At 43.7% G+C, this 11,568-nt stretch overlaps 1 protein-coding gene across 1 annotated transcript; it reads left to right on the forward strand.

The window, feature by feature from the left end:
- Window positions 1-63: 63 nt before the first annotated feature.
- On the forward strand, window positions 64-9,291 carry Bcl2l10 (BCL2 like 10). Its single transcript, XM_005316928.4, has 2 exons — window positions 64-6,971; window positions 8,617-9,291. The coding sequence occupies exons 1-2, from the start codon at window positions 6,402-6,404 to the stop codon at window positions 8,758-8,760; spliced, it is 714 nt and encodes a 237-aa protein (XP_005316985.3). The 5' UTR covers window positions 64-6,401; the 3' UTR covers window positions 8,761-9,291.
- Window positions 9,292-11,568: the final 2,277 nt, after the last annotated feature.

The following is an 11,568-nucleotide window of genomic DNA, read 5'->3' on the forward strand; positions in this document are numbered from 1 at the left end:
TGGTGAAGGGGCCCAAAGGATGTGTCCCAGGCAAGAGAGGAGCCTCAGGGAACCTCCTCCCCAGCCAGAGAGAAACTTTAGGCAGAAAGGATGTGTAGAGTCAACAGTGTTTGTGGGACATATTTGTGGAACAAAATCATATCAGCTGCTTTAGAGAGTAGGCAGTCAGCCTATGAGAACCTGGGGTCCCAGTGACCTTCCCTGTTCTGGGGTGAGCCAGAAGCAGACACTCCATATCCACTTCTCTTCTCCCCTCCAACCCTTTCCACACCCTCCTCTCGGTGATTGGTGGTTTAAAGGTAGCACAAGGTTCTAGGCCTTGGGCTGGGATTGTGGCTCAAGCGGTAGCACGCTCGCCTGGCATGCGTGCGGCCCGGGTTCGATCCTCAGCACCACATACCAACAAAGATGTTGTGTCTGCCGAAAACTAAAAAATAAAAATATTAAAAAAAAAAAAAAAAAAAGGTTCTAGGCCTTGAAAAGGCCTGTGTGTCTGGGCTCATGTAATTCCAACTAGCTAGAAGTTGGCCCCACTGACACTCGGCTCCTCCATAAGTTAGGAGGGGCGGTATGGTGACAAAGAGTGAGGACCTTGGGTTCCCAGCTCTACCACTTATGCAGGATACATAATTCTAAATATCTTTCAACCTCAGTTTCCTCATCTATGAAATGAGACAGTAGTAAAGTAGGTGAAATGCCTACTCAAAACTTTGGCCCCCTCTCTGTCGTTTCCCAGTCCCCTTCCTATTTCTTCCCTCTCCCTTCTCACTCCTCTTACTCATTCTCCCTCTTTCTCCTTCCTTCTTATCCTTATCCCTACCTCATTTCTCTTCCTCCTCTCTTCCCCTCACCATCTTTTCTCTCCTCTCTTCATCCCCTTCCTGGTTTCCTCCCTCTCACCCCTTCAGGGGCTCTGGTTCATACTTTTAAGAAGCTAAGGGCTGGGGTTGTGGCTCAGTGGTAGAGTGATTGCCTAGCACAGGCATGGTCCCGGGTTTGATCCTCAGCACCACATATAAAAACAAAGATGTTGTCCGCCGAAAACTAAAAAATAAATATTAAAAAATTCTTTCTCACTCTCTCTTTAAAAAATAAAAAAGACTGGTAATGTAGCTCAGTGGTCAAGTGCCCCTGGGTTCAATCCCCAGTTACTAAAGATAATTTTTTAAAAATAAATAAATAAATAAAATCAAAGTATTATGTCCAACTACAACTAAAAAAATAAATATTAAAAAAAGAAGAAGAAGCTAGTGGGCCCTTTTCAGGCACCTCTGAGTGAGAACTCCCTGGGGGCCATTAAGGCCTTAGAAGAGCTTAGAAAAGAAGAAACCAGGATAAATAAGGAGAGCTGGCCTCTAGGAAAGGCCCTCAGAGGAGGCTTGGGGCAACCCTGGGCAGCATGGGAAGTCACAGAGGGTCCCAGAGAGGCAGTCAGAAGGGCCCAAGAGAAACTGGAGCCTGTGACCTGCTTAAAACCTTTTCTAAGGAGGACCTCTAGAATCCCGGGTAAGAGCAATGATAGGTTGGAAGATTAACAGAGGCAGGGGTTGAGGCCATGTTGTTTCTCCCAGGCCTGGAGAACAGGGATTTACTGTAGATCTTCATTTCCCAAACTTGCCTGCTGAGAACCTTCCCAGTCAACAGCAGGGTGAAACATGGCTCCTCAGGCTGCACTGGGTAGGCACAAAGGGGCCAGGATTATGATGAGGAAGCCCCCTGGGGGATCTTCTTGTCTCCAGGTCCTGTCTGTGAGTGAGAATTGGGTCACTCTTCAGGGCAGACCCCGGACTTCTCATTTCTAGACAGGACTTGTCTGGAGCCAGGCCAGCTTTCAGAACTGCTAACAGCCACAGGGACTATGGCCCCCCGTGGGCTAACTCAGGCTGATTCTGGTGAAAGATACGAAGTTATTTTATATTTTGTATTACAAAAAGGATGCAGAGCCTCCAGTGAGGAGACAGGATCAGAAATGGTGCTATGGTTAATCTAACCCACATAAATAAATACCAATAACTGAATGTAAGAATGGTATCTCACTTACGTGAAAACTGACAACAGGAAGTGCTTGTCTCGGAACCTGAGGTTAGCTAACCAACACACCACTGTGAATGCCTGACTTTGTCATAAACAAGAAACCATGAAGTTGAGGTCACTGTTTCCAGCCTATGTGTTTTCCACAGTAACAGGCAGCCTCCTGCCCTTAGGTCTCTTCTCATAAGAAATGAAAAGTTTTTAGGGCTGGGTTGTGGCTCATTGGTAGAGCACTTGCCTAGCATGTGTGAGGCACTGGGTTCGATCCTCAGCGCCACATAGAAATAAATAAATAAAGGTATTGCATCCATCTGTAACTAAAAAAATAAATAAAATAAAAAAGAAATGAAAAGTTTGTCCTCACAAAACCCAAACACATATGTTCATAGCAGAATTATAATAGCCAAAAGTGGAAATAGCCCAAATGCTGAACAACAGCTGAATGGATGAATGAACTATTATTCAGCAATAAAAAGGAATGAAGTGCTGACTCATGCTACCTCATGGACGAACCCTGAACACTTTGTGCCAAGTGAAAGAAAGACACAAAGAGTCACAGATTATATGATTCCATTTATACGAAATGTCCAAATAAGCAAATCCACAGAGACCGAAAGTAGATTTGTGGTCACTTAGGGCTGGAGGTGGAATTTGACTGCTGAATGGATTTCTTTTGGAGTATTGAAATTAGATGGAGGTGAGATTGCACAACTCTAAATACACTAAAATCACTGAGTTATATACTTTAAAGGTGTGAGTCTTATGGTATATAAATTATATCTCAGTAAAGATGTTATGTAAAAATGCAGAAAAATAAAAGACAACTACAAGCTGTTTGCAAAATTTCAAAAAAAAAAAAAACAGAAATCACATAGATAAGACAGTTGTATGTTTGAGTAAAACAAATGAGCCTGGGTTGGAGCCCTGGTTAATTCGTATGAATATCAAAAACTTCTCTGCAAAAGCAAGCTTTTACAGCATGCCAGGCACTGTGCTAAGCACTCTGCATACACCAACTAATGTACTCCTGGCCACAGTCCTGGGATGCAGACGTTTACTTATCTTCATTTTTGAGATGGGAAATCAAGGTCAGGAGTGCTGAATAGCTTGCCCATGATTGCACAGCTTCAAAGCTGCAGAGCCAGGATTTAATCATGTCTGACTACAAACTGCCTCTTGGCACTATGTGTGAATAAGAAATTCTGTGTGGGGGATAATTTATTTATTTATTGTTTAGTTCTATTGATAAAAGAGTTACCAATGGCAGGACCAGATATTTCCCACTCACTCTCAAGCTTCTCTAAATCTAAGAAAAGTTGTGCTTATTGTTAAAATATATTGTTCAGAATAGTAGAATCATGACTCTCTTGCATATATGAAACTTAACCAGTTCAGATAAGAATTTGATGTGTATAGATTTATATTCTCTTACAACATATCTCATTTGGCTCACTCTGATGGAAATCTTTCCCATTGGTAGATTAGGCACTTAACAGTAGCATTAGCCAGCTCAAGTTCTATAGTGGAAATTCCATGTTTTTGAATCTGTACATACCCTCTGTCCCTGCTGCCATGACCTTCCTGCTCACTGAGCAAACAGCTAGGTAGAGAGACTGACTGACATTTCACAGAGTGCTTAATTTTGTCCACCTGATTGAGTCTCTGCAGTGAATGCCCTTTGGCAGGCATTCACACAGCACACAAATACCTTCACAGTCTATGCCCATTCAGAGGCCTCCGGCCATAATCATCTTCCCAGTGTTTCCTTATCATCGGTCTTTCAATCCTCTGTTTTTTTTTTTTAAAGGCTCTGACAATCTAGGAAAACCATCAGGAATGCCTATGAATCAGTGTAGATCTGTACTCTAAGCATCTCTCACCCCAGGTAAAGTAGACAACAAACACACTACTCTTATTTTTGCCCACTGAGTAAATTTTCCTTTGCCAGTGTCCTTCACAGTCACCCCTAAGTGTGAGTGAATGCCATAGCTATTCACTTTTTTTTTTTAATTGTACTGAGGATTGAACCCAGGAGTGCTTTACCACTGAGCTAAGTCCCCAGCTCTTTTTATTTTTTTTTTTATTTTGAGACAGGGTCTCACTAAGTTGCCTAGGGCCTTGCTAATTTGCTGAGGCTATCCTTGAACTCACAGCCCCCCAGTCTCAGCCCCCCAAGTCTCTGGGATTACAGGTCTGTGCCACCATGCCTGGCACTATGCATTTTCATATGGAAATAGCTTATCATACGGAACCATCTATAATCCAGGCTTGAGTTTTCCTTGATCAACTGGCCTAAACAACACCCCAAGAGATCATACACATGGAAAGAGGGGGAAGGCAAAGCACTTTGGGGTTGAAGGAGTCTGGGCAACCTGCTTATATACTTGTTCCTTCTCAACCTGCCTGAGTTCAGTCTCTCATATGCCATTCTCATTTGATGACAGATTGCTGCTCTATACATCCAGCTTTATGACTCAGTAGTCTAGACAACATTGAGTTCAGATGGGACTCAAGCTGTGTAGTCTCTTTATGGTTAGGCCTATAGCCTTTACCAAGGCTCAGTAGAAAGTCACAGCCTACTTCACAAAAGGAGAAAAGTCATCTTCAGAAGAAGTAATAGAATTTGCGAAAATTCTAGTGGTCTCCAACCATCGCCTACTAGTGCTTGCCAGAGGTTGCATACAACATATTTTGACACAGCAAGTACCATTAGATCTGCTGGATCATAAGACCCAAGAGGTGGAGTAGCCTCATGGCAGCCTGCATGTTCTGCACAGCTTTCTTTTACTGCGGTCCCCAATTCACCAGCCTGTAGACTGGGTTGAAGTAGAACACTCAAATGTGGTATATGTTGCCTGTGAAACCTAAATGGCCTACTGCTACAGACAGAATGCTTGTATCCCTCCAAAATTCATGCTGAAGTTCTAAACCCCAACATGATGGTATTAGGAGATGGGGGACTTTAGAAAATGATTAGATCAAAGGATGGAACCCTTATAAATAGGACTACTACCCCTATAAAAGAAGCCCCAGAGAGCTCATTTACCCTTTTTGCAATGTAAGGGCACAGTAAGAAAACTGCCATGATCCAGGAAAGTGAACTCTTGTCAGACACAGAATCTGTCAGCATCTTGACATTGGACTTTTCAGCTAATAGAACTGTAAGTAACAGGGCTGGGGATGTGGCTCAAGTGGTAGCACGCTCGCCTGGCATGCGTGCGGCCCGGGTTTGATCCTCAGTACCACATACAGACAAAGATGTTGTGTCCGCCGAAAACTAAAAAATAAATATATAAAAAAAAAGAATTGTAAGTAACAAATTTCCCTTCTTCATACAACATCTAGTCTATGGTATTCAGTTATAGTTACTTGAATGGACTAAGATAACTACTAAGTGCTTTGTCTCTTTTTTCTTTCTTTCTTTCACTATTTTTTTCTTATTTTTTAGTTGTAGTTGTACACAATACCTTTATTTTACTTATTTATTTCTATGTGGTGCTAAGGATTGAAACTAGGGCCTTGCCCATGCTAGGCAAGCACTTTACCGCTGAGCCACAACCTCAACCCCTCTTTATTTTTTCTTGTAGGTGATGCAGATGTAGCAATTTGTCTTTCACTCTGGAAGGGATATTAAAACATGTTCCAGACCACTGAACCTCAGAAATGTCACTGCTAGTACCAATTCTATATCGGTCTGTGTCCAATCAGGAGAAAGAAACCATAGAGTAATATGAACTGAAAAAGTTTAATAGAAGATTTTTTACTGTATCAGGAGATTAGAATAATGAGGAATTGGTCAGTAAAAGAAATGAGAACTCTAAGCAATATAGGAATGGTGGTGCAAGGAGCAGCTGCCTCCTAATAACTGAATACTTCAACTTCTCCTATTATAGTGATAATTATAATTAAAGAAATGGTCCATTCCTTTGTGTCCACCCATTTCTAGAAGTTAAGGTCCTTGAGGTCAGGAACCATATGTCTTGTTCTTCATCACATCTCCAGTGCTAAGGGGGAAAGGCCTAGCACCCCACAGGCTCTTAACATCTGCAAATGAATACAGCACTGTAGCAGCCTCCAAGAGAATTAGCCCTGTTTCCTGCCCCTTTTGCCACACCCAACCAAAGAAATCAACACACACCTGAATGCATTCTTCCAATTTAGAGAAGCTGGTTAATGGCTGCTGGAGAGCAGTCAATGCGGGCTGTGTGTGGCCTTAAAGGAAAGGCAAGAGCCATGCCCAGCTTTCTGGACTGTCAGCTCTGGTTCTTAATCCTGGAGCCCAGAACTAAGTAATAATCCCAGTCTCGCACTGCTCCTGATTTCTACAGACACATGCGAACTCCCGCAAACCCCTGGGACTCGCTTGTGGAATGTCACAGGTGCAAGTGGGATTCCCATCAAAGGCTTCTCTCCCGACCTTAGAAAAAAACAGGAACCTGGCGCCAGCTGGGGCATATGCGGTGGGCTCTAGAGAGAAGGCGGAGGTTGAGGCCCCATGCGGAGGCCAGAGGATGGCAGACCTGCTGCAGGAGCGCACCGCCCAGCTGCTAACCGACTACCTGGAGTACTGTGCCCGGGAGCCGGGCACCCCCGAGCCGCCGCCGTCCACTCCCGAGGCCGCTGTGCTGCGCTCCGCGGCCGCCCGGTTACAACAGCAATACGAGCCCTTCTTCTCCCTTTACCGCGGGTATCCTGGTAACCGCGTCGAGCTGGTGGCACAGATGGCAGAGGCTGTTCTTTCCGACAACCAGGCCCTCAACTGGGGCCGTGTGATGATGCTTGTGACCTTCGCAGGGACGTTGCTGGAGAGAAAGCCGCAGGACACCCACGGGCTGCACACGTGGGACCAAGCTGCCCTGGACAGTCAGCGTCTTGTGGACTTGCTCTGTGCTCAGCTCGTGGGGCAGCACCGCGCCTGGCTGGAGGCTCAAGGCGGCTGGGTGAGCACCACGCAGCACAGGTCTGCTAGCACTGAGGGGGACCCCGACCCATCAGCCCCCGGGGGGCGGGGGTTCTCCTGAAAGTGAAAAGTCTGGGTTCAGCAGCACGGGGAAAGGCTGGTGAATGTCCGGGGTTTCTTCTCTTGGCAGTCAGATTGGCAGAAATTGAGCTTGCTGGAGGGCTCCAATTAATTGAGCATGACTTGGGTCTGCAAGCTTTGACCTTGCCCCCTTAACTAGCTTTTAGGAAACTCTGTTAGGTCTGCAGGGTTCACTCATGTAGGGATTCCCAACTAGTAAAGTCAACAATAATGCAGCCCAGGCCAGGCGGGTTTTCCCCTCCTGTTGCTTGTTAAATGACTTTTGGAGAAAGATCCGGCAGAGTGTGTGGTCACCAGTGGGGACCCCAACACGGTGTCTTTCATTTCTAATCCCCTGAACCCTGCTGATGGGACCTTCCAGACCCCCGACTTTCGGTTGGAGATGATGATGATGATGATTTTTGGTACTGGGGACTGAACCCAGGGGTGTTTAACCACGGAGCCACATCCCCAGCCCTTTTTTATATTTTATTTAGAGATAGGCCCCAAGCAATTCAATGAGACACTAACTAAATTTCTGAGACTAGATTTGAATTTGAGATCCTCCTGCCTCAGCCTCCCGAGCTGCTGGGATTACAGGCGTGTGCCACTACATTGGAGATTCTTAATTTTCAGCTCCTGGACCCAAGGAAAGCTGACCACTTAAGCCCACAGTATGACTCTTGGATTCTGAGCTAGACCCCTTATTTCTTTCATCCCCTCCTCACCAGTCTTGAATCAGGACTGGAGTGACCCATATTACAGGATAAATACAGCTAAACTGTAGAAACTGGTAATTTAAAAAAACTTTAGTCTGTCAATTTCCATGTAGCCTTTCTCTGGTAACAGATGGGGTACCTGAGGCTCTCTGCACCTAAAGAGGAAATTAGGAGGGTGTTGTGTTTTTTGTTTTTTCTGGGGTTTTTTTGTTTTGTTTTGTTTTTGCTAATCAACAGTGACTAAGGAATAATCTCTTAACATAAATAAGTGAGAAATTATCCTACTGGGTAAACAGGATTTAAAATCCCCTTATTTTCTGGCTAGAAGTAAAATGCCACAACCTGGAGTTTAATTCCCTTCCTAAATGGAGCCTCTTGCCTTATTATCTCAGGTGATAGTTTTTTAATCTAGTGATTTAGCAGTTCCCCTAATGGCATAGGTTTTTTGTTCAGAAAAGAGCGTGATTACTCATGACAGTCTCCCTGCTTCCATTTAGAGTGTTCCTGCTCTAGGTGACAAAGTTAAATGGTTGCTTCTGTGTACTATGTTGGACTTCTTACAAAGTCTGATGGGTTCCTAGCTACAAGTTGCCTATTGTCAGAATTCCCTTTCTTTTTAAATACAAGAGTTATTTTACTGTTTAATCTGGAACCTCCTGCATATTGGGTTTTTTAATATTTCTGTTTGCTTGGTTTTGGTTTTATGCTAGGGATTGAACCCAGGGCCTGTGCATTGCCATGCTTGCACTTTACTACTGGGCTGCACCCTCAGCCTCTCCTGTGTATTTGAGCTCAGGTTTTGAGCATCGTGAAACCTAATTCTTCTCTTCTCTCTGTCCCTTGTAGGATGGCTTTTGTGACTTCTTTAGGACACCCTTGCCACTAACGTTTTGGAGAAATCTTCTGGTCCAGATTTTTATGTCGTGCCTTTTAGCAACTATCTTCATCTATTTCTGCACACGATTTTATCGATTTTATCGTACTTCCTAACATTTTTAACCCATTTTTATCTGTTAACCATGACCAGCTAAGTGACAATTTCAGATAAGAAGACAAGAACTCAGGAAAACTTCCTCCCAGAGACATTTTTACCCCCATGCTACAGGGAGTCCTGCGGTTCAGCCAATGTTTCCGCTCATGTTCAGCCAATGTTTCAGCATATACTTAGGTGTGAGGACTAAGCCACAGAGGCTCTTTTCTGAGTGGGGGAAGTAGGGAGTCTAAAGGCTCTTTGCTCCAAAGAACTGCAGAAGAAACTGCATTCCATTAACTGAGAAATGTGCTCTTGGCTGCATTAGGATGAATGAATAGAAACCTCTCCTGTCCATCCACCATTTCTGCTGCTAACTCACCTTGGCTGTGGTTCCAGGGCAAAATGATCCTCAGAGAAATCTAAGTCCCATGCAACAAGGAATGTGATATTAATCCTTTTATAAGGAATTCTTTGAAACCTAAATCCTTTGATATCTACTTCCTGGGACATCTAGGTTTATAGAGCTAATATTGCTTTTTTTCTCTGACTTGAACAAAATTTTAAGTAACTTCAAAGTTTTAATAAATGTATATTTTTAAAGAAACTAAGTTGGTTTTCCTCTGATTCAATTCTCCTTTGTTTTTATGAAGAACTCGATGACCATTTTTCATTGCCTCTTTAAATATATAATATGTAACAATGCTTTATTTTAAATCATTTAATCACCACACAAGCTCATAAAAATCATTTTCCTCTGTTCCACCTTCCATTCTACAATCAACCCATCACTTACAAGGTGGTCAGCTGTGCCATGTCCCTTCAGGCCTTCCTGGCCACTGTTATACTTGCATTATATAAAAGTGGACATGCTCTTTTGACTTAGTCTTATGAGCTCTTGTACTTCAGAGCATAAAGCTCTGCCATGCAGATCTGTTAGAGTATTCTCCCCTATGGCAGGATTAGCTGCTTTAACTATCCCTCCATTGCTAAGTGCCTTAGGGTGTTTCTCCTTCCTCAGGCTATTAGAAGCAATGTTGCATGGATTTCTTGTGTGTGTGTGCATACCCTTTCACAGATGCTGATTATGTTAGAGAATTCTAACTGTGTGTGTGTGTGTGTGTGTGTGTGTGTGTGTGTGTGTGTGTATAAATTTGGCTGCTGCTTCTGCATGTAGTGGTGCACACCTGTAATCCCAATAGCTTGAGAGGCTGAGGCAGAATTGTAAATTCAAGAGCAGCCTCTGCTGAAGCTGAACTCAGTGGCAAAGTGCCCATGGTTTCAGTTCCTCACCCCTCTACCCAAAGTTGGCTTCCACTATATTATTATTCAAATTGGCTCTACCAGTCCAAAGTTGTGGATGCTTAGCTCTTCACATTCTTGCCAAAGTTGTAATCTTAAATGTTTCCTTTATGGCTTTTGGTATTTGGGTCTTCTATAAGAAGGTCATCCTTATCCCAAGATTATAAAGTGATCTGTTCTTTGTTCTTTCCCTACTTATAGGAGGAATTCTCTTTTTTAATTAATTTATTCTAATTTGTTATATATGACAGAACAAATTTCAACTCATACTACACATCTAGAGCACAATTTTTCATGTCTCTGGTTGAACACAAAGTAGAGTCATACCATTTGGTCTTCATACATGTATTTAGGGTAATGATGTCCATCTCATTCCACCATCTTTCCTACCCCCATGCACCCTCCCTTCCCCTCCCTCCCCTTTGCCCTATCTAAAATTCTTCCATTTCTCCCATGCTTCCCACCCATCCCCATTATGGATCAGCATCCATATATCAGAGAAAACATTCAGGATTTGGCTTTTTGGGATTGGCTTACTTGGCATAATATTCTCCAACTCCATCCATTTACCTGCAAATGCCATGATTTTATCCTCTTTTAATGCTGAGTAGTATTCCATTGTGTGTATATATCACATTTTCTTTATCCATTTATCTACTGAAGGGCATCTAGGCTGGTTCCACAATTTAGCTATTGTGAATTGTGCTGCTATAAACATTGATGTGGCTGTGTCCCTGTAGTATGCTGTTTTTAAATCCTCTGGGTATAAACTGAGGAGTGGGATAGCTGGGTCAAATGGTGGTTCCATTCCAAGTTTTCTAAGGAATCTCCATACTGCTTTCCAGATTGGTTGCACCAATTTACAGACCCACCAGCAATGTATGAGTGTGCCTTTTCCCCCCAAAACTTATTGTTGCTTGTTTTCTTAACAGCTGCCATTCTGACTGGAGTGAGATGAAATCTTAGAGTAGTTTTGATTTGGCTTAGCACATCACTTTTGCTGAGGCTGGCGTTGAATTCACGATCCTGCTGCCTCAGCCTCCCAAGCCCCTGGGATTACAGGCATGCACCATCATGCCCAGCAAACACCTCAGTTTTCTTATGGGCATCTTCCTTCCTCTCAGACCATGTGGCTCTGGTGGGATCCACTCTTCCCCACTTTACGCCACCCCAACGTGAGGAAACACAATCCAGATCTGGCCTGACAGAGCCCCCTCCTGAGCCAAGCTAACAGGACTCGGCCCCTGGGTTTCTGTGGGGAAGACTCTGGCGTACCAGGTGAAGAGAGCCTACATGAAGGGAAGACCACACGGAATGCTAGGGACCCCCCCCCCCCCGCAGGAAACTGCTCTGGTGTTAGTGCTCCCATCTCAGGATGTGACTATGCCCAAAAGTACCTGGGACCCAGATTTCCTTTTCTATTTAAACCAATTGTTGATACACATGAAACTATTTAGTCCTAAGTATTTGGTATGACTGCTATAAAAAGAAATTTAGAGTCTAAATCTGGCTGTTTTGAATGCTCG

This window comes from Ictidomys tridecemlineatus, chromosome 5, assembly GCF_052094955.1.
Source record: "Ictidomys tridecemlineatus isolate mIctTri1 chromosome 5, mIctTri1.hap1, whole genome shotgun sequence".
NCBI classification, from domain to species: Eukaryota; Metazoa; Chordata; class Mammalia; order Rodentia; family Sciuridae; genus Ictidomys; species Ictidomys tridecemlineatus.